At 41.2% G+C, this 27,840-nt stretch overlaps 3 protein-coding genes across 3 annotated transcripts; 2 read left to right on the forward strand and 1 right to left on the reverse strand.

Annotated features, from left to right (window-relative positions):
* The first annotated feature begins 501 nt into the window (after positions 1–501).
* Positions 502–6,470, forward strand: agmat (agmatine ureohydrolase (agmatinase)). The gene is made up of 7 exons (XM_056275202.1): positions 502–893; positions 1,713–1,915; positions 2,334–2,382; positions 2,714–2,909; positions 4,138–4,317; positions 5,740–5,824; positions 6,370–6,470. Exons 1-7 carry the CDS (start codon positions 553–555, stop codon positions 6,441–6,443), a joined length of 1,128 nt encoding a protein of 375 aa, XP_056131177.1. The 5' UTR covers positions 502–552; the 3' UTR covers positions 6,444–6,470.
* Positions 6,471–6,595: 125 nt separating this feature from the next.
* On the reverse strand, positions 6,596–16,488 carry dnajc16 (DnaJ (Hsp40) homolog, subfamily C, member 16). Its single transcript, XM_056273778.1, has 14 exons — positions 15,945–16,488; positions 15,765–15,831; positions 15,235–15,559; positions 14,903–15,087; positions 14,191–14,295; positions 13,913–14,071; positions 13,546–13,676; positions 13,137–13,323; positions 11,794–11,973; positions 11,510–11,586; positions 9,555–9,635; positions 9,256–9,345; positions 8,955–9,125; positions 6,596–8,777 (listed from the first exon to the last, which is right to left on the reverse strand). Exons 1-14 carry the CDS (start codon positions 16,115–16,117, stop codon positions 8,330–8,332), a joined length of 2,379 nt encoding a protein of 792 aa, XP_056129753.1. The 5' UTR covers positions 16,118–16,488; the 3' UTR covers positions 6,596–8,329.
* Positions 16,489–17,342: 854 nt separating this feature from the next.
* casp9 (caspase 9, apoptosis-related cysteine peptidase) lies at positions 17,343–27,081 on the forward strand. Its single transcript, XM_056273604.1, has 10 exons — positions 17,343–17,729; positions 21,018–21,228; positions 22,387–22,470; positions 22,576–22,637; positions 22,825–23,001; positions 23,146–23,235; positions 23,418–23,565; positions 23,697–23,885; positions 24,394–24,503; positions 24,658–27,081. Exons 1-10 carry the CDS (start codon positions 17,598–17,600, stop codon positions 24,778–24,780), a joined length of 1,326 nt encoding a protein of 441 aa, XP_056129579.1. The 5' UTR covers positions 17,343–17,597; the 3' UTR covers positions 24,781–27,081.
* The last annotated feature ends 759 nt before the right edge of the window (positions 27,082–27,840 follow it).

Raw genomic sequence — 27,840 nt, forward strand, 5'->3', positions numbered from 1 at the left:
GGCCCCAGTATCCCTGAGAGCAGGATAAGTGGTTTGGATTAATGGATGGATAAAAGTGAAAATTTAAATGAAGAAGGTGAATTAATGTTCACTATGATGGGTTAGTAACCTATCCCAGCGAATTTCGAGTCTCGGCATACTGATATCCATATCGTATTGTCATGAATGGAAACCGCTTGCGGCGATCCGCTAATGGGAGCAGCGGAAAGTAGTGGTAGTAGTAGTAGTAGTAGTAAAAGTAAACCGCTAGCTGCCTGGTGGGTTAAAATAAAAACGCGTTCTAAATAATCTAAAGCACTTTGGAAAATGGGCGAGAGGAGTAAACATGAAATGCCATGTGTAGTTAATAGGCTAAAACACGCAAAACTCTGGTACGGACATTTTAAATATAAAAGTAAAATGCAGTAAATATAATAATAAAACGTAAATATAAAAGTTAAAAAAATAATATTAGACGCAGGGGCCGTAACCTTAGGTCAAACACACCCACTTGGAGGGGACTCTGGGTAGCGGTGTTTGGAAGCTCGTCCTACAGCGGTCCAAACTACGACAATGCTGTCATTTTGGAAACACCTGAATAAAAGTTGTCATGTTGCTTCGGGAGTTTCGCGTTCATATCTTGGCAGGTTTGCACGAAGCTTCCCTTCACGCTGCAGAGAAACTTCGGTTGCGTGCAGCGACTTCGGCAGACGAGTCCCGTCCGTAATAAACGCCACCCGACCATGCTCCAGGAGTGCTCGGTACAACGTGCCACCCAGCGCCGAGTTCGTCGCCAGGGTCTCCGGGATCGCTACAATGGCTAAATTACCTTACCAAGAGACAGCCGAGGGACTGGATGCTGCATTTATCGGCATTCCCATTGATACCGGGACCTCCAACCGACCTGGGGCAAGGTGGTGTATACAGCAGTAGCATATGCGCTCTGGCGCTTGTCACTGTGTGATGTCAAATTTTGCGTCCGCGAAATAAAATGTATCCCATAAATATCCGTGGCGTTGCGGCAACGCACACAAATTCACTTCGGACCTTGATTATTAGTCTCATTTCACGTAAAGAAATTAAGAAGCAACACGTCAGATTTTGTAATTATTTTGATTTATTTGTTTTCGCTGTTTTTCAGGTCATCTACAGGGTTTTGCAAACAAAGTTGCATGGAGAAAGCGCAAGTGTTTTCCGTCTCCAGTTAGTCTGCTTTCGGTATGCTACTTTGTTATAAACTGTAAAACCGTGCTGACAATTTATAGTTAAAAAAAAGTCTCCAAAAGTCAAACAAATCAAACAAAACTTGTTGGCGGTCTGCGACCCCACTATATGGGAAACATATTCTTACAGTGATACAATATTTCGCATCACTCTCTGTAGGCCTGTAGGCTGCACTGTAAATTGTAATCTGCATTAACATTGCGCAAATGTTGTCCAAGGAGGACCTGTTCGTAAGTAGGCTCCTCACAGCCTCGATGCCAGGGTCTTAGTCTGATGATCACTCTATTGATAGCAATAAACTATGAATTTATCTTAAGTAAAGTTGGGGTAGACCCTCTTCAGAACTTGCACGTTCTAAGCAATTTGATTCCACATGCCTATAAACCCATAATCACTGGCCAGATAGAAGGGATTTTTACAGTACGTAATTCCAAGTAAAAATCCCTTCATACATTTAATCTCAAACTGCAACAACAAACTCAGGATGACATTCCCTCCATCCACGACAGGTTTGGCCCCCGGCAGATTAGAGCAGAGTCCGCCTTGCTGAGGGCTTACAGCAGTGGCACTAGAGCAGCCCCCTATGAGTCCCTTATGGTTGCTGATATCGGGGACGTTAATGTCAATGTGTATGACCTGAAGGACACCTGTAAACGGATCAGAGAGGCCTACCGCAAGATCTTGGTCCACGGCTGTATTCCTCTGACCATGGGTGAGGATGACTGTACTGAGAAGGAGCATCTATACATCAGCTGTATGGCAATGAAACAGCAGAGCAACTACCTAAAATATGACAGGCAGGCCGTTTTAATTACTGGCACACATCAAATGCACTGTACTGTGTTCAGTATGAGCACCCTTTAACAAACCAGTGAGCCAGACAACTACGGTGCAAAGGTCGCATGTTTTGGTTTTGTTGCTCAGGAAATGCTCAGCTATTATTGTTATTTCAAACAGTCAAAAGAATAGCTTGTTAGTTGTTTTGATGGACTTGAATAATTAACTTTTCTTCAGACTTTTCTGTGTAATCATTATTTGTTTCATAGCCTCTTCTCAAAAAAACAAAAAACAAAAAACAAAACAGACGTGGTCAAAGGTCAGATTTTCAGGGTTGTTTGATTATTCCACAGGTGGTGATCATACAATTGCATACCCAATCCTACAAGCTGTTGCTGAGAAGTGAGTCCAATTTGTTTGGTTTGCTGTCCCAAAAATAGTTCAAGTTAAAGGCAAATAATATTATTTATTTGGCCATAGACATCTAACACTTTTATACATCCCACAATACGTTTGTTACGCTTCTCGTAAAATCAGCTTATATTATCAGTAATTATATTCTCTGTTATATGTAAGTTGCTACTTTCATTGTGACCCTCATAATGTATTGCGTGAAGATGCTCCTTGGGGCTTATTCAAATATGAAACCAAAAAAATATCAGACACTAATGTTACCCTTTTACCATTTCATGTATGCAATATCTCACTAACCTATATTATAATCATTTCTTAGGTATGGCCCAGTGGGTCTGGTCCATGTAGATGCCCATGCGGACACAAGTGACGTCATCCTGGGGGAGAAGATTGGACATGGGACTCCATTCAGACGCTGTGTTGAGGAAGGGCTCCTAGATTGCAAGAGGGTGGTTCAGATTGGCCTGCGTGGTACAGGCTACTCGCCCGATTCATATGAGTGGAGCCGGGCTCAGGTACTGTGCTTCAGTATGTCTTATAGCTAATCAAGGCAATGACTCATACAAGCGCTAACATAATTGTATTGTTGTGTATCTTTTCCTTATCTTTTTACTTTTATCTTTTTTCTTTATTTTTGTATATATCTTTTTTTTTTGCACTCTTGCAACTTGACATGGTAAAGGTAGAGAAATTTAATTTCAGAATTGTATGACATCATATGGGGCGGCATGGTGGCACAGTGGTTAGCGCGGTCGCCTCACAGTGAGAAGGTACTGGGTTTGAGCCGCAGGGTAGTCCAACCTTGGGGGTCGTCCCAGGTCGTCCTCTGTGTGGAGTTTGCATGTTCTCCCTGTGTCTGCATGGGTTCCCTCCGGGTGTTCTGGTTTCCTCCCACAGTCCAAGGACATGTAGGTCGGGTGAATCGGCCATACTAAATTGTCCCTGTGTGTGTGTGTGTGTGTGTGTGTGTGTGTGTGTGTGTGTGTGTGTGTGTGTGTGTGTGTGTGTGTGTGTGTGGGCCCTGTGGTGGACTGACGGCCTGTCCAGGGTGTCTTCCCACCTGCCACCCACTGACTGCTAGGATAGGCTCCAGCATCCCTACAACCCTGAGCAGGACAAGCTGTTTGGATAATAGATGGATGTATCATTTCCTTGACACATACTGTAGTTATGGGTGGCATGGTGGCCCAGTGGTTAGCACTGTTGCCTCACAGCAAGAAGGTCTTTGGTTTGAACCCCAGGCCATCCCAGGTCCTTTCTGTGTGGAGTTTGCATGTTCTCCCCGTGTCTTTGTCGGTTTTCTCCAGGTGCTCCGGTTTCCTCCCACCATCAAAAAGACATGCATGTTAGGATTAATACTCCTGTCTGTGCTCCTGTCTGTGAACTGGAGTTGGTCCCCGGGCACTGCAGCTTCCCACTGCTCCTATACAATAGGATGTGTTAAATGCAAATAACAAATTCATAGTAACCTGTACAATGACAAAAATAAAGTGGCCTCTTCTTCCTCCTTCTCCTTCTCCTTCTTCTTCTTCTTCTTCTTCTTCTTCTTCTTCTTCTTCTTCTTCGAGCATATCCAGTCAATGATACGCTTTTACTGCCCATGCCTAATACCAAGTTATTGTATTATGCAAATGCATGGTGTTATTTTACCTTCAGCTCTCAGGATGATAAGAATCAACACTATTCATCAGACAAAATGAATTTTAGCTGTAAACAAGTCTCCTAAATTTGTATGTTTTGCAGGGTTTCCGTGTTGTTCAAGCTGAAGAATGTTGGTTCAAATCCCTCACACCTCTGATGGCTGAGATTAGGTCTCAGATGGGCAGTGGTCCCGTCTACCTCAGCTTTGACATTGATGCTCTAGACCCAGCCTTTGCCCCTGGAACAGGTACACCAGAGATAGCAGGGCTTACATCCATACAGGTAAGCTTAGTGTACCAAGATTCATTATTATAAACTGCATATAGATTTTTTTTTTTACATGCCTGATCACCATGTGGTATTGCATACTGTTGGATGACTTTACTGATTAGTTCATATAAATCAATCATTTGCCATGGAGGGCCATGTATGGGAGGTTTCATTTCAACACAACACTGCAACAGCTAATTTCATTCATTAATCCCCCCACCCCAGATGAAGGTGTGCTATGAAAATCCTACATAGTATACATTCAGCTATGCATTAGAAATCCTCCTGTTGTTTGAGGGGGGGAAGGGGATGGAAATTGACTTCACACTCTGATTCACCACCATGTGAAAGTTGTAAATAGCTGATAACAAACCTTGTGGGAAAGACTTTTGGTCTTCAAATGTAAACTCATGTGGGTGCAGGGTGAAAAATGACTTATCTCTTTGTGCTCCTTAAACCAAGTTGTGACTTTATGCTTGGGCCTTGAAATAAAGTGTTTTAATGATTGGGACCCCTGCCATACATAACAGCTTTGTGAGGCTCACAATGCACATATTGTGTTGAGACTCGATTAATTTCTGTGTTCATTTCTGGGGCAATTAGTTCTGGTGTAACTTGAAACCACTGTTCTTTGTTTGTGCAGTTTCTTAATGCTATCATTTTCTAGACTCTTTTATTGCCCGTTAATAATTTTGCAGTTTTTATAAAAAATAAAACTCTTTCATGCACTATGTTTGGCCTCTTTGGAATTTGAGGGCTCAGAATGATGATGTCACGTCCATGCCCAGCACGCCCAGCACAGAATTTCACACCTGCTTTTGGTGACAAGCCAGTGACCGAAGTTCATTTCTCTATCATCTGCACTCTTTCGAAAATCATTTGTAAGGTAATTATGCAATATTGTGTTGTTATTAGCTGCCTAATATCCATGGTGACAGGCATGAGTGCAAGTCCAGTAATACTGGGATGGCATCCAGTGCTTTACCTGTGCCCCCATCTATAGGGTTAGTGGTTGTGTCAGGAAGGGCATCCAGCGTAAAATTTTGCCAAATAATTATGCGGATTGACAAGACCGCCATCAGTGCTGTGCCCTCACAGTGTACTGATGGAAACTATCAAATCAGTTGTGGCAACCCCTGGGAAACAAGGAACAAGTCGAAAGAAGAAGATTGGCTGCCTAATATCCAAGTCTGCTGGTGACAGCAATCAGCACTCAGGGCACTGGGCATATGTGACATCATTTCGAGCCACACATAAGTATTTCGTGGCCATGAAAAAAAAATCCTCTCACCTCCGGGGCTCCGTAGATAACAACTTGGCAAAGATAGAATTAGATGCAGTTTGGATTGGTAATGTGTTCTTCTAAATTATTTTTATTGCTGCTTTCAGGACTGAAGAGGTCACATGTTTTGCATTATTTTCTATTATGCCTAGGGGGTTGAGATCATCCGGGGCTGCCGCAGTCTAAACCTTGTTGGTTGTGACCTAGTGGAGGTGTCCCCACCCTATGACACAACAGGTACTTTGAACTTAATGCTTTCAGTCAAATTGGATAGTTCTCTATATTAAAGATGCAATCCTGAAGATGGTTGGTTTTGTTTGATTTACTGACACCTCTGGTGATACTGGTAATTACAGAAATCCATTCAAAATAGAAGTCGCTGGTGATGATGTACCACCAAACAAAAAGCATTGTGTTGGCTCTGTGTTTTAGTTATTGATGTTGTAGTCTCAGTTGGTAAAGGTCTTGTACATGTTCAGTCTGCTACAACAGCTTTGCCTTAAAACTCGCCGTTAACTGCCTTTTCCCGCTGTGTTTAGCTGCTGTAGTTAAGTTGTAAAACACTATGTGCATTATTGCTTTTACTGGAAAAGTCCTAACTGATGGTAACCGTTAAAATAAGCAACTACAAACACCTTGGTAATCAGAATATTTAGATTTTTAGCCACTGCCTTAAGTATAGCAGTTAGGAAGAATCAAAAAGGACATTTGTTTGTATGTAAATACATAGGACTGCAGCTTCAATAACCATTAATTGTACAATTGTTGTTTGTTCTCAACAGGAAACACAGCACTCACTGGTGCCAACCTGCTTTTTGAAATGATGTGTGCCCTCCCTAAAACTAAACACTACTAATAAGAAGAGGCCATAAGCAACTTGTACACTAGTTAGGTGACAAGGAAACTGTAAAAATACCTGACTGCCAAATAATCACTTTGGCTCCAGTTTTGGTTGAACATGTGTGAGCAAATGATTCATCTCAGACAAACTATAAGAATTGAATGGGGTAATCACAAACATAAACCATTTTATTAACAACCAGCAAGAGGTTACACACACTACTGACAACCCAATGAAACATCTGCACGCAGCAGAGATATTTTTCTTTTACAGCAGCTTGTTTCAAAGTCTTGATGGACACCCAAAAAAAACTGACCACAACATCATGATAAATCCAGGGGAAAACGTTGATAGTTGATAGTGTACAAAGTAACTCATCTTTAATGTTACATTTTTTTAAAATAAAGATTATATAGATAACATGGTTATGTACAATATTTACACTTCACAGTTTTGATAAAATTACATTAGTAGCAATTCTAATGTTCATGTCTGTAAAATAAACTACATGGTAGGCCTGGGCGATAAAATAGCGATATTTACCGGCGATACACACTAAATCAATAGCAATTAGAAAATCGTTGGATAGTTTCACTTAAATGCAAACCGCCATGAAAGCATATAATGAATATGCGCGATCCCTCCCTGGCTCAAACAGCCTACCATATCCCTTGATACTGGAGCGTGACACGCAAACAGCCATTCATGTGACAACAGAAAAAGCATGGAGTGAGAAAGTGAGTGCAAGCGGAGAGGAAATTGTTGATTAAAAAAGGACAGGTCAGCTCGCCAGTATGGCAGGATTTTTTTTTTTGGCTTCCCAAGTCTGACTGATATCAGAACACCACGGTGGTTAAATGTAAAGTAAGGTGGTCAAATTCAACCTTTTTTCTCCTGGTCTTTATGAAAAATAGGTCATTAAAAGTGATCGATAATTATCGGCGGACTGAAAAAGATTTTATCGTAATAAATTTTTCAGCTATATCGCCCAGCCCTACTACACACATTAACCATTACTTGAATTACTGATTGTTCTGTTTAAATGACACAGTGAGACATTTTCTATATGTAAAATATCAGTCAAGTGTAGCAATTTCAAAAATGACGGTGACATGAGATCAATGGCCTGTCCCCTAGAAACAACCCATTACTTGTTTCCTACATAAAACTACCAGCTAAGGTTGTTAATTAGACCAAGGCTGATATGCAACTCTTTTTTTTTGTTGCTCTTTTTGAGAGAAATATACAACCACAACCTCTGCAGTACCCTTATAAGAAAACAGAACATGTCCATAGATTTTCTTTTCTTTCAATCACAAGTACGGAAGAATAGTGAAGACTGAGCTCTCACAGCCAAGGTTAAAGGAAGGCATTGCCATTACAGTAAGAGGCTATTTCGCACAGACAAGTAAAATCAGCATTCAGAAAATAATTTCTTAAAGTAGGTAGTTACACAAAAAAGGCAAAAACAAAAAACAAAACTAGTGCTCGAGACATGCATCTCTATTCACAGTATTCATCTGTTGAGACTAATGTAGTTACAGAATATCCTGCTTATTTCAGCTCAGTTTGGGCGAGTGTAATTGATGGTCATCAAGGCAAAAGCCCATTAGCAGCCACAGTGAGTCTGTTTTGTTTCAAAATTTACCTGGGAAAAAAGAAAACGTTGAAAATGAATAGCAAGCAGTATGAGTGTTGAGAGGAATACAGTATGTTATTGGACTTTTACCACATTAGTTGCAATAAAGTCCAACATACTGTATAACATTGACCTACCTATCAAGCACATCTGTAACTAATAAATATCAAGTGCAAAAAAACAACAGCTCTAGTATTCAGTAGCAAGTGAGGCAAACAGTTTCAGTGTGAAAGCAGATAAAGAACTTCCTGTTGGTCTAGTTTTATTTATTGGCCGTGATCTTGTCCAGCCCTGGCCAGGCGGGAATGTAATAACGAGGCAGAGTGCCTTCCATCAGCCTCTCCATCCACAGGCCCAGGCGGTCCAGTTTATGGTGGATTTGCAGGGTGGATATGGAGCGAGATCGGTTGGATTTGCGCGGCGGGTGATCATCACGTGAACTGGACCTTGATCTACCCGCTGTGGCACCCCCTTCTTCCTCAGACGACTTACTGTCCAGGTCCTCCCCAGTGTAGACGGGCTTAAAGAGACAGAGGTACTTTTTGTGGCCATTAAGAGCCAGCACGTAGCCGGTATAGTCCATCTTGTGGCTGCTCCCCTCCTCCCGGTCTGTGTCGATCTGCATGGCATCTTGGGCGTATTCTAGCAGCGTGTTCATCCATTCACTGTGCTTGTCAATATTTAGGAAGGAGAAGTGCAGCGTCAGGCTCCTAGGGGACAACGTCAGATCAGGGACTGTGATCTATGTCTATGTACACAATGGAGACTCAGACTCAAAATGCTTTTCTAACTCCATTACTGTGCTTTGGAGTACTTATGTATAATTCATGTTGCTAATTACATGTCACACAATGGGTGTTTGTTCCAGACCAGATTGGTGAGCTCACCCAGTGAAAGAGTAGACCTCCTTGGCAAACTTGCTGAGGAGGATGTTCTTGGTGGCGTCTGTGAGCACCAGCACCACATTCATGTGTCCTGGCCTCAGTTTTACCAGGTTGCTGGTGTACGTGATATCCGTCAACTCTGTCACCTCAACAAAACTCTTCTTTGGAGGCCGACTATAATCCAAAGAACAAACACAGGGGGCTAAAAATATAATTTCTAAAATGGTTAATGTTAGCTTGGCCGTAACATTAAATCCTAGAGTTGATTGAGCTTTGATGGTAAAAATTAAAATTGCTGACTTGCCTTGAAGTGCTACTCATACCCGGTGACCCATTTTCTGCTTTTGTTCCATCTTTTGCCTTTGGTTTTGTCTGCTTATCTTCACTTGAGTCACTGAAATTAAAGAAATCAAAACGTTTTCTCTGCATTTTTCTGTAAGCTCACGCAGTGGAGTAGAGAGTGAAAGAAATGTTCCTTTGCGCTCATCTTACCCCTCTTCTTGCATTGACGCTGGTGAAAGAAGCTACTTCTATGGTATTAGTTTTTGTTGATCAAACTTAAGTGAAAGGGGAGAACATGTATCATCGGTTAAATGATCCTACCTGAAGGCTTGGATGACCACAGTTCCAAACAAGATAAACAAGGCAGAGAAAATCAGTGAGAGAAGAGGCATCATCTCACGCCTGGACAAAAAATAAAAATTGACACAGCAAGAAAACATGAACAATTTGGTATGCTACACATACAAGCTGACAAGTTAGGGCGTGTATCTATATAGCATCTTTCTGTGGCAGAAAAGCGCTGGCAGGGCACTGGGGAGCGCTGGGATGAAGCGCTGGTGTATCCATTATAGCGTTTGCTCTGGCAGAAAAGCATGGTGGTGAGAGGGAAAAAAAAAACCTCTGCACGTGAGTTTTGTTTCTATGATAACATCACCACACTGTTATATGATAGCCTCGCATCGCCTCTTGCTTTTTATTATCTATTTGTTATTCTTACAATCTATTTGTTTGACATTATTTTTTTACCATGAGCACCAACCGGAGGATGCTTGCCCTCATACTTTGTATGGATGAGCTTTGTACACTATCAAATAGGGCCACTATGTCATCAAATTGCAGACCACTCCAAGTGAACCTCTCAGCTTTACAATGGAAGTAACTATAAGCCTCCATCTAAAACGGTCACAATATTTAGTGAACTATTCCCTTTACTGTTGGTGTTGCATGTTGTCACCGCTCAATCTGACTAAGCAAGGAGGATGTGGGTGCATGACACGATCCATTGGAGACAACAATATGGTGAATAATTTAGCTGCAAGCAGTGATGAGGGGGCCAAGCAGTCCAGCGCGGCAAAGTCGCCATGGCAACTTGATCTGCTCATGTTTAAAGCATGGCTGTAAGCACTTGATAGCAAAATTGTTTTTGTTAATTGCAGTGCCCCCCTGTGACCCTACAATAGCAAAAAAAATTGTTGCACACACCCAGGAAGGTGTCCCAAGTCCATGTACCAAGTTTGGTGTCAATACATCAGTGCTGCTGAGATATGCCCTCACATCCCATTAGGCAGCTTTGCTGCTGGTTTCATTTGGCTGTAACAGTCAAACAGTTTAAAATTTAAAAAAATCCCATGATAACTTTTGTGAGACTTGGTCTGAAGATCACCTGTAGTACATTTGATGAAAATTGGACAAGGTGTGTGGGCTGTGAATTTTTTTTTAAACTTTTTCATAAAATCCACTATGGCTTATGGGTTGCATTGAACCTGGTTTGATCCAAGGAATGCAATGTCACCTCTTTTCTTCTTTTTTTTTTTAAAATCGGGCATAAGGTTCAAAAGTTACATGCCTAAACATACCTCCAATTTTGACCTGTTGGTGGCGCTACAGCGCTGCAGGCAAAGACATGTAACTTGTTGAAAAGAATCATGGAACTGTCCCCAGTATATGTGCCAGTTTCACAACTTTTTACCATATGGTTTGAGGGGCTACTATAGACACCCTAGCCAGAAGAAGAAGAAAAAGATGAGGAAGAATAATAACAAGAAAAAGTAAGAAACACTTAGGTCGCCTACGCAGCTTTGCTGATTGGCCCCCAATTATCGCCTCCAATTTTTTGGTTACCAGGGTGACGAGTCCCACCCCAACTAATAGATGATTGTTGCCTGAAAAGGAGTGACAGTGACGACATAAGTACCATTCTGAAAAGTTAAGATTTTCAAGTGCTTGGAGTGGCTGCACAAGAAAGTCAGAGCGCTCTGAAAAAAGACACTGGGTGCAGTGCTTTTTCTCTTGGCGGCCACATATGCTCTCTCCTCACACGGAACAATTGAGAAAAAAAAAGATTCTGGCGCTCAGAAAAAAAAAAGCTATATGGACACAAGCCCTTACTTGAAATAATTAACTCCAGACTGTTGTCTAAATGTTTGATATCAGGGCACAACATGAACACATCTGAGAACAAATTACCATGACAATTCATCCCGGTCCCCAGTATTTGAGGTTACAGCCTAATAAGTCATGCTAAACATTTCATTGAGTGTGATTCCTCCACTTACCAGTTATTATGTAGAATATCATCAATGACTTCAGAGAGATAATCATAAGATGCATAGATCCATCGGATCAAAAACATCTATGAAGAAACACAATAACATTCACCATCTTGCCACATCGTGAATCATGCTTGATACAACACTACACAACTCCCAGGCAATGAGGAGAATACGTTCAGCAGTTTTCTTAAGAATGCTCAGAAAAACTATATGGTTATACTGTTGTGGTTTTTTTTAATCTATTTTTCTCAACCAGATTTTTACTATATTACTCAACCATAACCTACAGAGGCAAACTCATTGTTGAGCTCGGGTAGCATTGCATCATAGACGAGGATAGAAGGGTCCTTTTGCAGTTTATCTAATTCCTCCAGAAGACGTTGCTTGTCTTCCTCACTGCCGTTCCATGCAGTAACAGGTTTATAGAAGACCTTCCCTGCGGCATTTCGTCTCTCCAGGATCACAACCTGCAAAAAGATGGACAGTCAAACACACACACACAAAAGCACTGAAACTGACTGGAATACACAGTGCACTGCTGTAGAATTTTCATCCATACATCCATCCATCCATCCATTATCCAAACCGCTTATCCTGCTCTCAGGGTCGTGGGAATGCTGGAGCCTATCCCGGCAGCCATTGGGCAGCAGGCGGGTAGACACCCTGGACAGGCTGCCAGGCCATCACAGGGCCCACACACACACACACACACACACATTCACACCTAGGGACAATTTAGTACGGCCGATTCACCTGACCTGCATGTCGTTGGACTGTGGGAGGAAACCAGAGCACCCGGAGGAAACCCACACAGACATGGGGAGAACATGCAAACTCCACATAGAGGACGACCCGGGACGACCCCCAAGATTGGACTACCCCAGGGCTCGAAGCCAGGACTTCTTGCTGCCTGTGAGGTGACTGCACCAACCACTACACCACCGTGCTGCTCTACTGATTTTCATTCATATTTATATAATTCATATGTTCATTCATTGCCTCTAAAATTAAAGGAAGCTTACGAAAGATGATTAGAAGCATAGTCTATTACAATGATAGCCCTACTTTGAATCTGGAATCACGTGTGGGATCCTTTTTCAAATTTCTAGACTGCATGAATTTGCATTTTGAGCTTAGCTACCAAAAATGATAGCAAAATGTATATTTGTCAAAAAGATATGTCTGTGTGTGTGTGTGTGTGTGTGTGCGCATGTATATGTGTATATAATGTATACATGTATATGGCAATATGTACATTGTTACATCATGCCAATAAACCATTTGAATATTAATGCATGTAGCTGGAGCAAAGGCAACAAAAACAGAATATGAAGGTAATAAATAATACTTCTGAAAGCAGTATCAGCTCTCCAGTAGCAGTATATGTCGACAAGAGGCAGTGGTATCAGTGGTGTACTTATGTATATATAATGTATATATGTATATGGCAATATGTACATTGTTACATCATGCCAATAAAGCCATTTGAATATTAATGCATGTAGCTGGAGCAAAGGCAACAAAAACAGAATATGAAGGTAATAAATAATACTTCTGAAAGCAGTATCAGCTCTCCAGTAGCAGTATATGTCGACAAGAGGCAGTGGTATCAGTGGTGTACTTCGTGTACCTGTGGTGGTGCTGATGGTGTGCTGTCCTTATTCTGCATGAGGATATCAGACAATGGTTGCTGGAGCCTCTGGTAGACATAAGCAAATCTCACCACCTCCTTGGTATTGCTTGAGGCAAATGAGAGGAAAGCCTGGTTCCCAAAAGAAAAGGTCTCTTCATCACCGGTGATCAGCAGGACACAGTATCTGATCAGAGCATATACATTAGAGTAAATAATCAACAGAACTGTTAAAGATAAATAAGAAGAATATAACTAAAGTGTTTTTTCAGTGCACTGAAGAAAAGATTATAAGAAAAATTATTGTACCACTTATTCAGTGCAGGTAATTTTGCTAGTTCAAACAACTCCTAGCTGATCAGATGTGTTTATGTGTATAAGACAGGAAAGAATAAAGAACAGAGCTTACTTCCTGCGTCGGTGAAACTGTTTGACAGGGCAAAGCTCATCGAAGAGCTTTTGACTGACCAGTCGTGGTACAAGCAGGAATTTGTTGTTTGACATGAACTCGTCAATTATTTGCTTTTTCATTCCTTTTGCCTGCGAAAAACAACAAAAACCAGTTTTTCAAAATCAATTATAAATGTACCTGTAGTTATCACTGTGTGCGCTGACTGACACATAATCTTGCTTTAGCAATAAAAGAGCTTTGAAGAAATATGCAATACCTGCTAAAACTTCTAATACCCATATGCCTTTTTAATTATTCATCCCAAGCAGCAGAAAGGCAAGGTGGTCCACTGTCTGTGTTGCAGTTGTTTTATACTAGAAAATACCTGTATAATGTCAGCTGGCTTGTCAATGTTCTCCTTGAAGACCAGCATGGTGGGGGCATATGTATTAATGTTGAACCGCTTTAGCAGATTGGCTGTCTCTGTAAGGCCCTGGTCCACATAGCCAAACTGCAAGTAGTCCTTATAGGCAAAAGCTGTCAGCTAGGGAGAGGACAAAAAAAATATTCAAGAATAAATAAATGTTTGAGTAATGCAATCCAGACCCTTTTTGTGGAGACTAGACCACAATGAAGAAGAAAAAAAAACATATAAAAGCCTACCTTGAATAGGAGAGGAACTGCAGGCACTTGGTCAAACAAAAGCACATGTGGCTTGTTAAGCTCATGCCAATTGTTCAGAAATTGCAGGTCATTCCTGTCCGTGACCTGAAACACATTTGGTAAATATGTATGTCCCAGGATCTATGCACACCTTGATTATACATAAGATGTGTTTGGATAATGTGTAAATGTACAGGCTGATAATTTATCATTTTCACAACTAATCTGATATTTATCATTAACCTCAAGTTAAGGACACTAAATGATGACATTGTCTGATAAAATATCTGTTTCATTAGCTTAGTTTTGCACAATACAGTGTACCTAGAATGAGGCAATCTAATGAGCCAAAATAGTGACCTGTAAATTAAGTAACAGTTTCAATCACTCCATATTACATTTCACATAGGAAATATTGCTCCATCACAGAACCCACACAAATACAAAAACTGATACATCATTCATTCCTATGGGCAACTTACAGTCTCAAATTCACCAAAACTGCAATATGTTTTTATTATGAGAAACTGAGAGAACATGCAGACTCTTCAAGGTCCCAAGATTGAACCTAGGACCTTACCACTTTGCTGCTCTAGGTTGTATTAATCTTTTTTTTTATTAGTATTATTATTATTTCCTTGGTTTAAATGTATGTCAGAAAAAGTGTAACAGGTTTGTGGGGGTTTTTTTGGCCAACAACCAGATAATTTACCTTCTCAACTAGTCTCTGAGGAAGAAGGTCCTCTACAAACTGCCTTAAGTGCTCCTTTGACACAGCGTAATGGAAAAATGTTACTTTGCCGTTGATCACTCCAAGTATTGATGGGGTACGATGAGCACCAAGGTGATTGGCTAGCCGCCTCTCATAGCCAACATCTACCACACCAATCCCCACACCTGTAAATGGTGAATATACAAGTCCAACATTATTCAAATGTCCTGTCTTATTTTAGGGATCTAGCCAGTTGAATAGTATCACATGGAATAAGAATGCATAATAATAGTATGAGGTGTTCTTCATGGGTCAATCTTTTCATCCCAAACCTAGTGTCTCCATCTCCTGTACCACTTCCTTCCAGACGGGCTCAATGTGGATGCAACTGAAGCACCAGTCAGAGGTTATCTTGATAAGGTATGGCCGCTTGAAACTGTCAGGCACTACATCGTTGACATACTGATTAAAATGCAGTGTGAACTTGCTGTCAGCAAAGTCCCTGTTGTTCTTGCTATTGAAAGGAAAGTTGAAGAAGGACTCGTCAAAGTAAAAGTTGTCATGGCGTTGACCATAGTGGCCATGGCCATAGTGCTGGGTGTCATCAGTCTGTCCGTATCGGTCATAACTGGCACGTTTTTCTTCATTGGACAAGATCTAGAGGTTGGACAGAGCACACATTGACATGAACAGAGAAAGTGGACCCTTTCCCTCTCATGTACGTAGGTGTACAGCTTCAGCTTCATTCACACACTCAAACCCTGTGTTAGTTGAGGACAATGCAGCAGTTGCACAACATGCTAATGAACTATTCTCGTTCAATGTTGGTAATGTTTGATGAAAGACGAAAGGAAAGTCTAACCTCATAAGATTTGGTGATCTTAATGAACATGTCCTCAGCTTCTGGGTTTTTGTTTTTGTCCGGATGCCTTGAGAAGATAAGAGGCATCAACTTAATCAACTTTGTCCTGATCGAAACTGACTATCATCCATTAGGTTATTGACTTCAAAATAAGTAAGTGGTTTTCATAGCTTCACTCACCATTCTTTTGCAAGGCGCTTGTAGACCTTTTTAATTTCAGTTTGGCTTGCACTCCTGGTCACTCCAAGGATTTTGTAAGGGTCCAACTCAGACGTGGCATACAATGATCTCAGCGAGGACACCAAGAGAATAACCATCAAAGCCAATGGCAAAGAGGTCCTTGATGGTGCCATAGTAGCTACGAGGCTAAATCTGACAGTTGATTCCCGATGTTTGTTTTTGTCCGAAAGGACCTGTAAGTGTTAATCCAGTCCACCACACACTTTGATGTAACATTATGCTATCCACGATGACGTGCTGAAATGAATATGGACACATCTGGAAGCCTGTTAGATTACGTTCTTAACAAGTAAAGCGTTCATGCATATTTTTTTCAAACGGCTTGCTGCGTAGCTAGCTTTCTCAAGGCCACAGTAAAGACTACAACCAGTCACCTCACGCAGGTAGGTTTAACCGATATCTTTGCCACATATTTGACTCCGTGCTCCCGCAAGATATTGTCTGCCAACGCTGATTAGAAAAGACAGCTGATTGCAACGGGTATGTTGACAGCATCCTGCAGCCCAGCTGACAACCTGCAGCGGAAGAAGAAAAGGGGCGGAGACACAGAGACGAGAGGAACAATGGGAGTTTGAGTTTAAAGAACCTGGCCTGCGTTTTGTAGTCACCATACGTCACGTTAATCCCGACCATTATCCACAACACACGGCCAGTGTTTCCACTGTTATTTCGAATGCGTCTTTCCCACCTTCCGGGAAGCAGTTTGTTTCCCTTCATTTTACTACAGTTGATAAAAAATAAAAAAGAAGAAAATGGTCAAAATCAACTTGAAGACACTTGAACTTGTTTGACATGAGAACATTTAGGCTTCTTTATTTATTAATTACTTTGTCTACGAAGTTATCGTTGTCGGACAATGTAGTTTGAAACGCCCGGAAAACTCCCCTGGCAAACGCTTGTTTTACAAACGAAATTTAATGAAACGAAATGTGAGAACGTTGAAGTCCATGGCTTCCTCATGGCAGTACGAATGTTATTTGGAGACGCGGGGAATTTGAAAGTTGGTATATAACATTTCAAATTCCAAAGTTTTGATTAAAATATCGAGAAATCGAGTTATTATTCCAAAATAAAATAAAAAACAAAACTCTGGTATGCTTTGGGAAATGTTCGCGAGTCATCTAATGTGTGCTCGATTAGTAGCCGTTAAACGGACTAAAACACCGGTATGACCCTTTAACGCATCACGGGTGTGTTAGATTTAGTGTTCGTTTCGCCGCCGTTTAATTGCATCTTTATGAGTTTGGGATCCGCACGCACATGGTGCGCGCTGACATATTTAAGCAGTCACATCTTTGTTTTTCCCATAGTACTTCCTCAGTCAACCAATCATAAGCAGCGACTAGAACAAGGAAGTAGCCAAAACAACAGCGTCAAAGAATTGAGAAGGAAGACCCACAAATAAAGAATCAAATTATTTTTATTAAACCAGTCAAATTGACCTCGAATAGTTTATGGTGGCATGGTGGGTCGCTATGTAGCCGTAACCTAAATTTGTTTATTAACCGTTTTCACTTGGAGAAGGTCACAGACGTTACCTTGTTATACGTGGTGGTCTGCCTTATTCAAGGTGTCATCAGGTTTTTGTAGAGAATGGACGAGAGACACAAAACGGTTCTCCAACGCAACAGGACCAATTTTGTGAGAGACTTGGACCCTTCAGCTCTTTATGATGGACTTCTCGAAAAAGGAGTATTCACTCAAGACATGATTGATGAAATAAAGGTAGGTTGTTGGTAGATTATGATACTGATGTCAGGGGTTTGAGTATGTCTTGGGTCACCGTGTAATATCTGCGCACCATCGTGCGATGATGAAATTGGGATATTGTCAGATTGCGATAATTTTGTTGTCTACCTAAATTATGAGATGATTTTTCCCGAAAAATTAGCTCTGAAATACTAGAGGGAGAATTTATTTGAAAACTTGTTTTGGTGTAGACCCCTTGTCGAGTGACGTAAAAGCTGCGTTGTAAACAAGATGCGCGCGCAGAACGTGTGGCAAAACAGCCGAGAAACAACGTGCCTACTAACTCACAGATGAGCGCGTATGCAACTTAAAATTAAACGGAGAAAAGTTAGAAATTTGAGAAAATGGAAACCGCACCGCAGGAGACATCGCTAACCGCTCGACTAGAAAGTCAGATCCGCCAGTCAGCACTTAGCGATGAGGACTTGTCGACTGAGCGGTTAGCGATGTCTCCTGCGGTGCGGGTGATACGGGTTCGCTTCCCAGCCGCGGCAGTTCCTGTGGTTGCGTTGTCCTCTGAATTCGCTACATTGGTGTCAGAAGTGGGATGGGGCAACCGTAAGGCCATCGGAAGCGTATGCGCCCTGAGGCGTGAAGGAGCTGATATGCTTAAGCGCGGGGACGCACTTCCCGATGGAGGGGAGGGGTAGTAGTGTAACATGCATGGGTAAGTAGACGCGCTGGCCGCTAGGTGGTGGATCTGACGCTTTAGTCGAGCGGTTGGCGACGTTCTCTATGATGTGAGCGATAAGGGTTCGCTTCCCGGCCGCGGCAGTTCCTTTGGTTGCATTTTCCCCCGAATTTGCTACAATATGTTGAAGGTCTAAGCAAGGAGAAGAGAAATTACGGTTTGGAATTCACGCTAAGCACTGGAGAAAAACTTCCCGATCCGTTTATGCTTGCTGAAGTTCAGTGGACAAGCGATATCACGAAGTTGCCAAACATCGGCTGGAGGGATGTGACTGAATACCTCAATTCAATTCAAACTTTATTGCAGACTCAGGGTCCATAACAGACAAAGACAAACCCTAGACAATACACAGAGTAAACACAATAAAATTACACAAATGGAACAAGTCAGTGTGTTAAAAGAAGGCAGCTATACTAGTGGTCCCACAGCCGGGATTGGAAGCATGTGGCACTGAATCTTATATTAGTCAAACTGTTGATGATTACATTATCAGAGTCATTGAGCCAGCAAATAAATTTATACATAAGATTTCTTAGAAGAGCCTGAAAGGTACTGACTCCTGCAGCCACAAACATTTCAGTTACACTACACCATTTAGGTCTTTTTAGCAGTATTCTCATGGCATCGTTATAAGCCACTCGAAGCCTCTGTAAGCTTGCTTTTTTATAGTTTGACCACAGGTGTGCAGTATAGAGTGTTGTACAATATGCTCTGAACAGAGACATCTTCACACAAACTGAACACATACCAAACTTGCGTGACAGAGTGTTTGCTTGTGCATACATCATGCGGCATTGCCTATAAATATCATCATCGTCTGTCATTTGTTCAGTAATATAGTGCCCAAGATATTTCACCTTATTACATACCACAAGATTATTATCAGACAATTTAAAATCAGGAAATTTTAGATGATTGACCTCTTTGGTTCTGCAGATCATGACAACACTCTTACTAGCATTGTATGTGATATCATGCTCCCCCCCATACACAGAACATATATCAAGGAGCTGCTGGAGACCAGCGCTACAGGGACTAAGAATGACAAGGTCATCTGCATATATAATATGGTTCACCAAGGTATTACCCATCATGCACCCAGTGTTACAGGCTTTCAGCTGCTTGGACAAATCATCAATATATAAATTGTAGAGAACTGGAGACAGAATTCCCCCTTGTCTGACACCATTGCTGACCCCAAATGGGGCTGAAACACTATTACCCCATTTCACTTGCATAGTCTGGAGGGCATATCAATAAGCCAGAATTCTCACAATGTATTTAGGGACCCCTCTTTGACTCAATTTAACAAATAACTTTCTATGATTAACACGATCAAAAGCTTTAGAAGCATCAATAAAACACATAAGAACCGATGAGTTTTGGCCTCTGTATTTGTTTGCAATTTACTTTAAGGCATATATACATAAGTCAGTGCCATGTCTAGCTTTAAAACCAAGCTGTTTATCTGTGGCATTGATAAATTCATGCACTCTATCCAGCAGTATTCTTTCTAGGACTTTTGACAGTATCCTGGCTAGAGCTATAGGCCTGTAGTTATCTAGGCTGCATACTTTACCGGCTTTGTCCTTAATGACTGGCACTAGACACCTCATAGACACGTCAAGTATATTTTCGAAATAATTGATGAAGACATACAAGTCTTTAGAAGCATACGATTACTTTGTTGATGGACATGTCCAAGACCATCCGTTACTGAAGGAAAACAAGTTTTGCTTCATCAAATCAAAGGTAAGACCTCATAGTTTAATTGTTTGTATGATTGAATTGTTTGTATTCAGCAAAAGTTGAATTGTTTGTACAGTTATGAGATCACGGCTGGAGTCAAATTATGACCTCAGACATCATGGCACAAGAAAGCTGATGGAATCGTTGTCAAATTTGAGGAAGACTAGGCATTAACAACTCCAACTTTGGTTTGGAAGTTGCTCTACTAGGACAGCATCACATATAGAGCTGTTACTTACATATGTTCAATCACAGTACATACTTATTTGTGTGAGAAACTGATACCAGATATGAAATGTTCTCCGCAAATCTTCGCATTTGATATTTGCTCTTCTGACCACCTCCTCCAGTCCTCCCGACAGATCGCATGAATCCACGCCTGTCTTCTTCGTTTTTCGATTGGAGTTTTACCTTTCGGCGTGCAATAAAAATGCAGATACTTGTTTATACCATCTTTACCATTTGTCCAACTGACAGAGCAACAACTGTGAGGCGTTTCGTTTCGTTTTAAATCAATTTCTCCGTGATGATCTCTTCGAAATGAACGTAGTAACGTTTACAAACACAAGACTTCTGGCCCCTTTTTGCCTCACTTTACCAAACTGTTCAATGTGATGAACCCCAGTTGGCTTCTTAAACATGGTATTTTTTTGCAGACGTAAGCAGATATAATAGATATCTATAATGTAAAATTCTCTGATTATCATGATAATATTTTCCATGCAGCACTACTTGGTGAGCTGAGTCTTTAATGGGGTCATACAGATATTGTTCTACTTGCCATCTTCAGTGTTTTACAAACATACATTTGTTTCCTCTGTCAGAGTTCAGGAACCAGACGGGATCAAGCCAGACAGCTAGTCCGGGACTTAGAGACCCGTGGTAGGCGGGCCTTCCCTTGCTTCCTGGAGTGCCTTCGAGAGACTGGTCAAGACGGACTGGCAGAGCATCTACAGAATGGGGAACCACCAGTCCAACCTCAGCTCGAGTTCCCCATTCATGTTGTTCGTCCTGTGGTCCAGCCTCTTCCAGTTTGTGAGTGTGTTGTATGCTAGAATTTTGATAATTCTGTAAGAGTTCTCACTTTTCAAATTCAAGTCAAGTCAAATTGTATTTATATAGCCCTAAATTACAATTCAGTTCTGGAGGGATTCACAATCGCATTTAAAACTCCAACAGATAAAAATAGAATGAGGGAGTGACAAAGAAGGACAGGATTAGGAATGAGTATATGAGAGGGACAGCTCAGGTTGCAGGGTTGGAGACAAAGCGAGAGAGGCAAGATTGAGATGGTTTGGAGATGTGCAGAGGAGAGATGCTGGTTATATTGGGAGAAGAATGCTGAATATGGATGTGCCAGGCAAGAGGAAAAGAGGAAGGCCAAAGAGGAGGTTTATGGATGTGGTGAGGGAGGACATGCAGGTGGTTGGCATGACAGAGGAAGATGCAGAGGACAGGAAGAGATGGAAACGGATGATCCACTGTGGTGACCCCTAACAGGGGCAGCTGAAAGAAGTAGTAGTAGTAGTAGTATGCAAGATAAAAACAGAATATGTGCAATTTACGGCATCCCCATCTTTAGACCTTTGATTCGGATGAAGAACAACTCCACAGAAAAAAGCCCTATCAGGAAAAAAAAATGGGAGAAACATCAGGTAGCATCAAAAGAAGGATCCTTCTTTTAGGAAAGATAGGCATGCGATCGATAGTTGGCTAGTGGGAAAAGTAGATGAGCAGTAATAGACTTAAAATAACCACTCAGTGAGGCCTTTCATGATTACACAAGTTATAGCAAAACATGCAGAATAAAGATATTGAAGCACCAAGCATCCTCCCGAGTAGCATATCAGGCACCCTCCACAGATGGCACCACAAAGCAAGTATCGTCCCATGCATCAACACTAACTGTTTAGTTATTTAAGTTATTTCCACTTAGGTCAAGAATCTCTTCATGCAAGTGATTTGTAACTTTGGTCCAAGACAGCATCAGCATGTTGTTCACTTAGGCAAAAATGGCAAAATAAAAACACATTTTTGGAATCACCAAAAAACAATCTCAAAAGGGAAAGTGAAAGCAAGAGAGAGCATGAGATGAGTTACTGGTTAAAAATACTGAGTATGAATCACAGCCTTATGTCTGTTTAATCTGTTGCATAAAAGTCCATAAGAGTGTGTTATTTGGTTCTTTAACAGTCTCTCCCGTGGATGTTGATAAGCACTGTAAAGATGTTTCCCCAGTCTATCCATTACAGAAGCCCACCACAACACCCAGTTCATGTAAGATATGTGATTAACCGAAGTTTCAGTAAGAGTTTGTTTTTAATTATTTAACATGTTCATATATCTTTTAACATGTTAAATGTTTTTCTGTGTTTATTGCAGCACCTGAAAAAGACTATACAAGACAGAGGTCACAAGGGAGAACTAGACGCGATAGTATTCAGGTAAACATCACCTCATGACACAACTTTACCACATTGAAAACACATAGGTTTGTATATAGCAATGAGCACTTAGTTCCGTATTGTGACATAAGTGTACAAAGTCCTCATGTTTCAATTCTGGTTTGGTTAAGCTCATATTTATGCCACTACTCTTTATCTCTTCTCTTTCACTGTATGTTAACTTCAGAGCTATAAAATGGATGCCACCCCGTGTGGACACTGCCTAATCATAAACAATGTAGAGTTTGAACCCCAGAGTGAGCTCAGCAATCGTACAGGGTCCAACATAGACTGTGACAAGCTGGAGAGAAGATTCAAGGCTCTCAGATTTATTGTTGAAGTGAAGACAAACGTGAAATACAAAGTGAGTTTTATTCAGCCTCTTTCCACCTGAGCACCCTTAAACCATTTTATAAGTATTTATTACATGTATTTGCATGTTTTTTATAGCATATTGAAAAGCTTTAATATCTGGTTTGTTGAGCTAGCTGTTTTTTGCACATTTCAGCAAATAAGACATGCGCTGTCAGCCTTATCCAAGAGGGATCATTCACTCTATGACTGCTGTGTGGTTATCATTCTGTCCCATGGGACTGAGGTATGACTTACTGATTTTTTAATCATATAAATGTGGGTTGCTTATTATATATGCAGAAATACGGAACAAACGTCAAAACAAAAACAAACAAAAGATAGAAATATTGAAATACCCAAATGATAAACTGAGGTTCAAGTTCAGGCTGATTTATAGAGCTTTGTGATACTCACTTACACACTTAGGTGAGCCACAACCGCTTCCCTGGTGCAGTACATGGTGTAGATGGACCCATTGTGCCAGTTCAGCTCATCACAAACTACCTCAATGGCCAGCATTGTCCATCCTTACAGGGCAAACCCAAGCTTTTCTTTATACAGGCATGTGGAGGAGGTAAACGGCATACCGTATAACGTAATAACACAATGTTAACCTGTCGGGGTTAATGTAATCACACAGCAGCAACCTACTTGGCAAATAGAGGGGTCACGTAGTAATTTTTTAAAACTTATTTTGTCCTTAAGGTGAAAGAGACACAGGCTTTGAGGTGTCCCCTGACGAAGCAAGGCCATCCATCGGTGGACTAGATGACCAGACAGATGCTATTCCCATGTCATCAAGCAGTGACTCTCTGAGCATGTCTGATGAAACTGATGCCAGAGCCACACTGCCCACACCTTGTGACATTCTGGTGTCCTACTCAACCTTTCCTGGTGTGTATATGTGTGTGTGAGAAGGGAAACAAGGTGGATGGTTATTTGTGTGTACATGTTTTAGTATGTGTGTGTGTCTACATTGCATGTGTTTATTGCATGTGCCTGATGATATCAAAATCTTGGTGGCACAGTGGTTAGCACGGTCGCCTCACAGCAAGAAGGTCCTGGGTTCAAACCCCAGGGTTGTCCAACCTTGGGGGTCATCCCAGGTCATTCTCAGTGTGGAGTTTGCATGTTCTCCCTGTGTCTGTGTGGGCTTCCCCTGGGTGCTCCGGTTTCCTCCCACAGTCCAAAGACATGTAGGTTAGGTGAATCAGCCTTACTAAAAATTGTCCCTAGGTGTGAATGTGTTGGCCCTGTGATGAACTGGCGGCCTGTCCGCGACCCGAATTTGGATAAGCGGCTTGGATAATGGATTGAATGGATGGATATCACAATCCTTAATTAAGACAGACTTTACCCACTATGTGTATCTTATCCCCTTTTGGTTACTTGGCATCTGCAGGCTATGTGTCCTGGAGAGATGCCCAGTTGGGCTCTTGGTATGTGGAAACACTGGATCGTATCCTTGAAGAAAACGTATCTACTGATGACTTGGTCACTATGTTGATGATGGTAAGATTCTCTCATTCTTAATGTGACCTGCACTTTGTGTTTAGAGATAAAATAGATTGTAAAATTGTTTTGAACCTATTGACTAATTAGTGGTTTCTGCTTCTCAGATGGCCTTTAGTTGTTATAACTGACTGATGATTGTGATTGGTTTCAGGTTAACAATGAGGTCTCCCAAAACTCTGCCAAAGGACTCTACAAGCAAATCCCCGGCTCTTTTAACTTTCTTCGCAAGCTTCTGTATTTTCAAACTACGCCACAGAAACAAAGTTCTGCTTGAGAATCTTGGGTTTCACCTTCAGATAATGTTTGTCCTTGTTACCTTTTGGAGTGTCTCTACAGTTTCTTCAGGCAGTGTTGTAGTACTCGAGTCCAGGACTCGGACTCGAGTCCGACTCAAGTCCTGATTTTCAGGACTCGTGACTCGACTTGGACTTGAGCACTGATGACTCGGACTTGGACTTGGACTCCAACACTGGGGGCTCGAGACTCGACTCGGACTCGAGGTTTAGTGACTCAACTACAACACTGGTGTGTGTGCACATGCTTTCGAGTGCATTTGTTTGGCTATTGTGTCACAAAGTAAATAAACTCCCTTTGAAATGGTGATAGCTGTGTCATTTTTGGTTAATGCAGACCTTTTTTATTTGTATGTCAGCTTTTTTACGGTGCCAGAGTGGAGCACTGGAGCCCATCTTGGAACTCGACTCAGACTTGATGACATGGACTCTGACTCAGGTAATGGGGACTTGACTTGGATTCGACTCGGACTCTTCTTTGGGGACTCAGACTTGGACTTGGCCTCGAACACTGGGGACTCGAGACTCGACTCAGATTCGAGGTTTAGTGACTCGACCACAACACTGTCGTCAGGTATTGTCTATGTACATTTGGAAGCTACTGTGTATTATTTTGTTCTGTTAAGTAGGGCTACGTTTTTATTGACCCCATAATGTATTTCTCCTTACTTTTTTAATATTGCTTTGTTTTAGCTGAAATTTATGCAAAGAAAATACCCATTATGATGGTTCAATTTTTAAAATTTTGATATTCAAAATGTTCTTGGTAAAGAGACATGAGATATGATTCTATTGGAGTAGAAAACTACAAATAAAACAAAACTGTCTTTAGGAATGGACTTTACAAACCCTCATATTTCAGATGTCATCAATAATGGATCTTGGTAATTTAAATATGTTTTTTTTAAGTGCTTTGGTGGACTTGAACCAGAAAAAGACAACTGAAAGTCGATATGTAACTGGGTATAAAGGGAACATTTTAAAAGGAAGAGTAACTACTCTCACAGCTGTGTCTGTCTTTCTCTTCCAGTATAACTGTATGTGTGTCATATTCCTAGGGAGTTTTAACCCCTGTCGAGCAGGGATGCATTTGATATTCTATGGCTGATCTCTCTCTCTCTCTCTCTCTCTCATTGTCAAGACTGCTTTCTGTCTTCCATAGCTATGTACTCCAGTTCCAGATGGCCACACATACTGTGCTGCGCTCAGTGTTAATACAAAGAGCAGACTAATATTGGATGAATTATCTGATATCTTCATCTCCAACCCTCATGTCTGAATCTAATAATGACTATGGACTGAAAGCACAACATCCTCACTAGGAGACGAGCACATTTGGCTTGTGCTTGTAGTATGATCCCAACCCAAGTGGTGAGGAAGTAACTGCTGCATCAGGGAGGGGGATCCCAGCCTAATACATTTCTGTCCCAGTAGTGTGTTTACCGCTGTTGAATTGTATGTCAAACAACCTATTATGAACTCTTAGAATTTGTTTTGTTGCATGCTTTAGTTTCCAAAAATGATACTGCAGTATCGACTATGTATAACATATCATTACTTCTGCTATGCCTTTTATATTCATAAATTGTGTTACATTGAACTGTTAGTCATACTACAGGGCTCTTTCTGTGACTTGTCCAATGGATAGTGCATGTGAGCCCCAGAGGGCCTGACCTTTACTGTGGCAGAGTCAAGAATGACCAAGTTCAGTAAATGAGGAGATGCACTGGATTTGGGAACTATAATGATAGGTTGAGAGACTTTGCTGAATGGTTTTTACTAAACAGATTTGACACAACTTTTCCATTGTGGCTCTGCTGACAGGAGGCAAGGGAGGAGTCGCTTAATCACACCATTGAGGTTTGTGTGATGCTTTCAGTATGCACGCACTGTAAAGCACCAGCCAGCCACATGATGAATCACTATATTGATTATTTTATCCAAAAAAAGAAGAAGAGAGTTTTGAAACAATTTGTACCCTGAGGCCTATTTATTTTTGGTTTATACGTATTTTGTAACAGAGCAATGTATTGAGCTCCTGAATATCCTCGACCCAGAAAGAAGTCAAATGACAAAAAGCTGAAAATAAGCCAATTTTACATAACTAAGATGAGCAAGGGTGTTCCTAAACCGTATTTTTTTCCCTTTTAGCCTGTTAGAGTGAGCAAGTGAGACAAGTTCTCCGTGACTATTCAGGGCTCAGTTCTTAATTTGCAACAGCTGCTGTCTGAGATCTCTGAGCAACGTGCTCAGCAACAATTATGAAATGGTCATAAACATACAGTGCCTCCACCGAATATGATACTCTTGCTTTATTTAGTCCTCTTGACAGAAATTACAATGTATTTCTATGTGTGTAACTTGTGCAGCACATATCTCTAAGTGACCAGTAACGGGACTGATAATTATGTTTATGTTTCTCTTGGTGAATCAAGTTAAACTTTATTATCCCACCTGGAAATTTTGGTTGCAGCCAGGTATATATAAAAAAACATCCATCATAAAACAAAAAACAAAAACATAATGCAACATCTAGACATCACAGGGGCAAACAGTACAAATGCGAGATCACTTCAAATGAATGTTGCAAAAAAACAGCTCAATGCCGAATACATAATGTACTTAGGTGCAGAGATCACATGTGCAAATTGAGGCTACTAATTGCTGTGTAGACAAAAGAGACTTTGTATCTTTTTGTCCTCTGGGCAGGAACTCTGTATCGGCCTGAACGTAGGAGCTCAAACTCCCTCTGCAGTGGGTGATTAGGATGGTCTAACATGGCCTGGGCCTTCCTTAGGACCGGCCTATAGTAGAGGTCAGAGAGCTGCAGCTGACTCAATCCAGTAACTTTACTGGTCACTTTGACAAGCCAGCCAAGGCTATTCTTACTGGCCAGATTCAGGTTCCCAAACCAGGCCACAACACAGAAGGGCAGAATAGACGCAATGAAACGTATATAGAGCAGAGTCATCGTTCAAGTGCGCACATTAAAAGAGTTAATTTTTCTCAATAAGTACAGACGTCGGATGTTTTGAGAAATT

The sequence above is a fragment of the Lampris incognitus genome, chromosome 2, assembly GCF_029633865.1.
Source record: "Lampris incognitus isolate fLamInc1 chromosome 2, fLamInc1.hap2, whole genome shotgun sequence".
Lineage (NCBI taxonomy): Eukaryota > Metazoa > Chordata > Actinopteri > Lampriformes > Lampridae > Lampris > Lampris incognitus.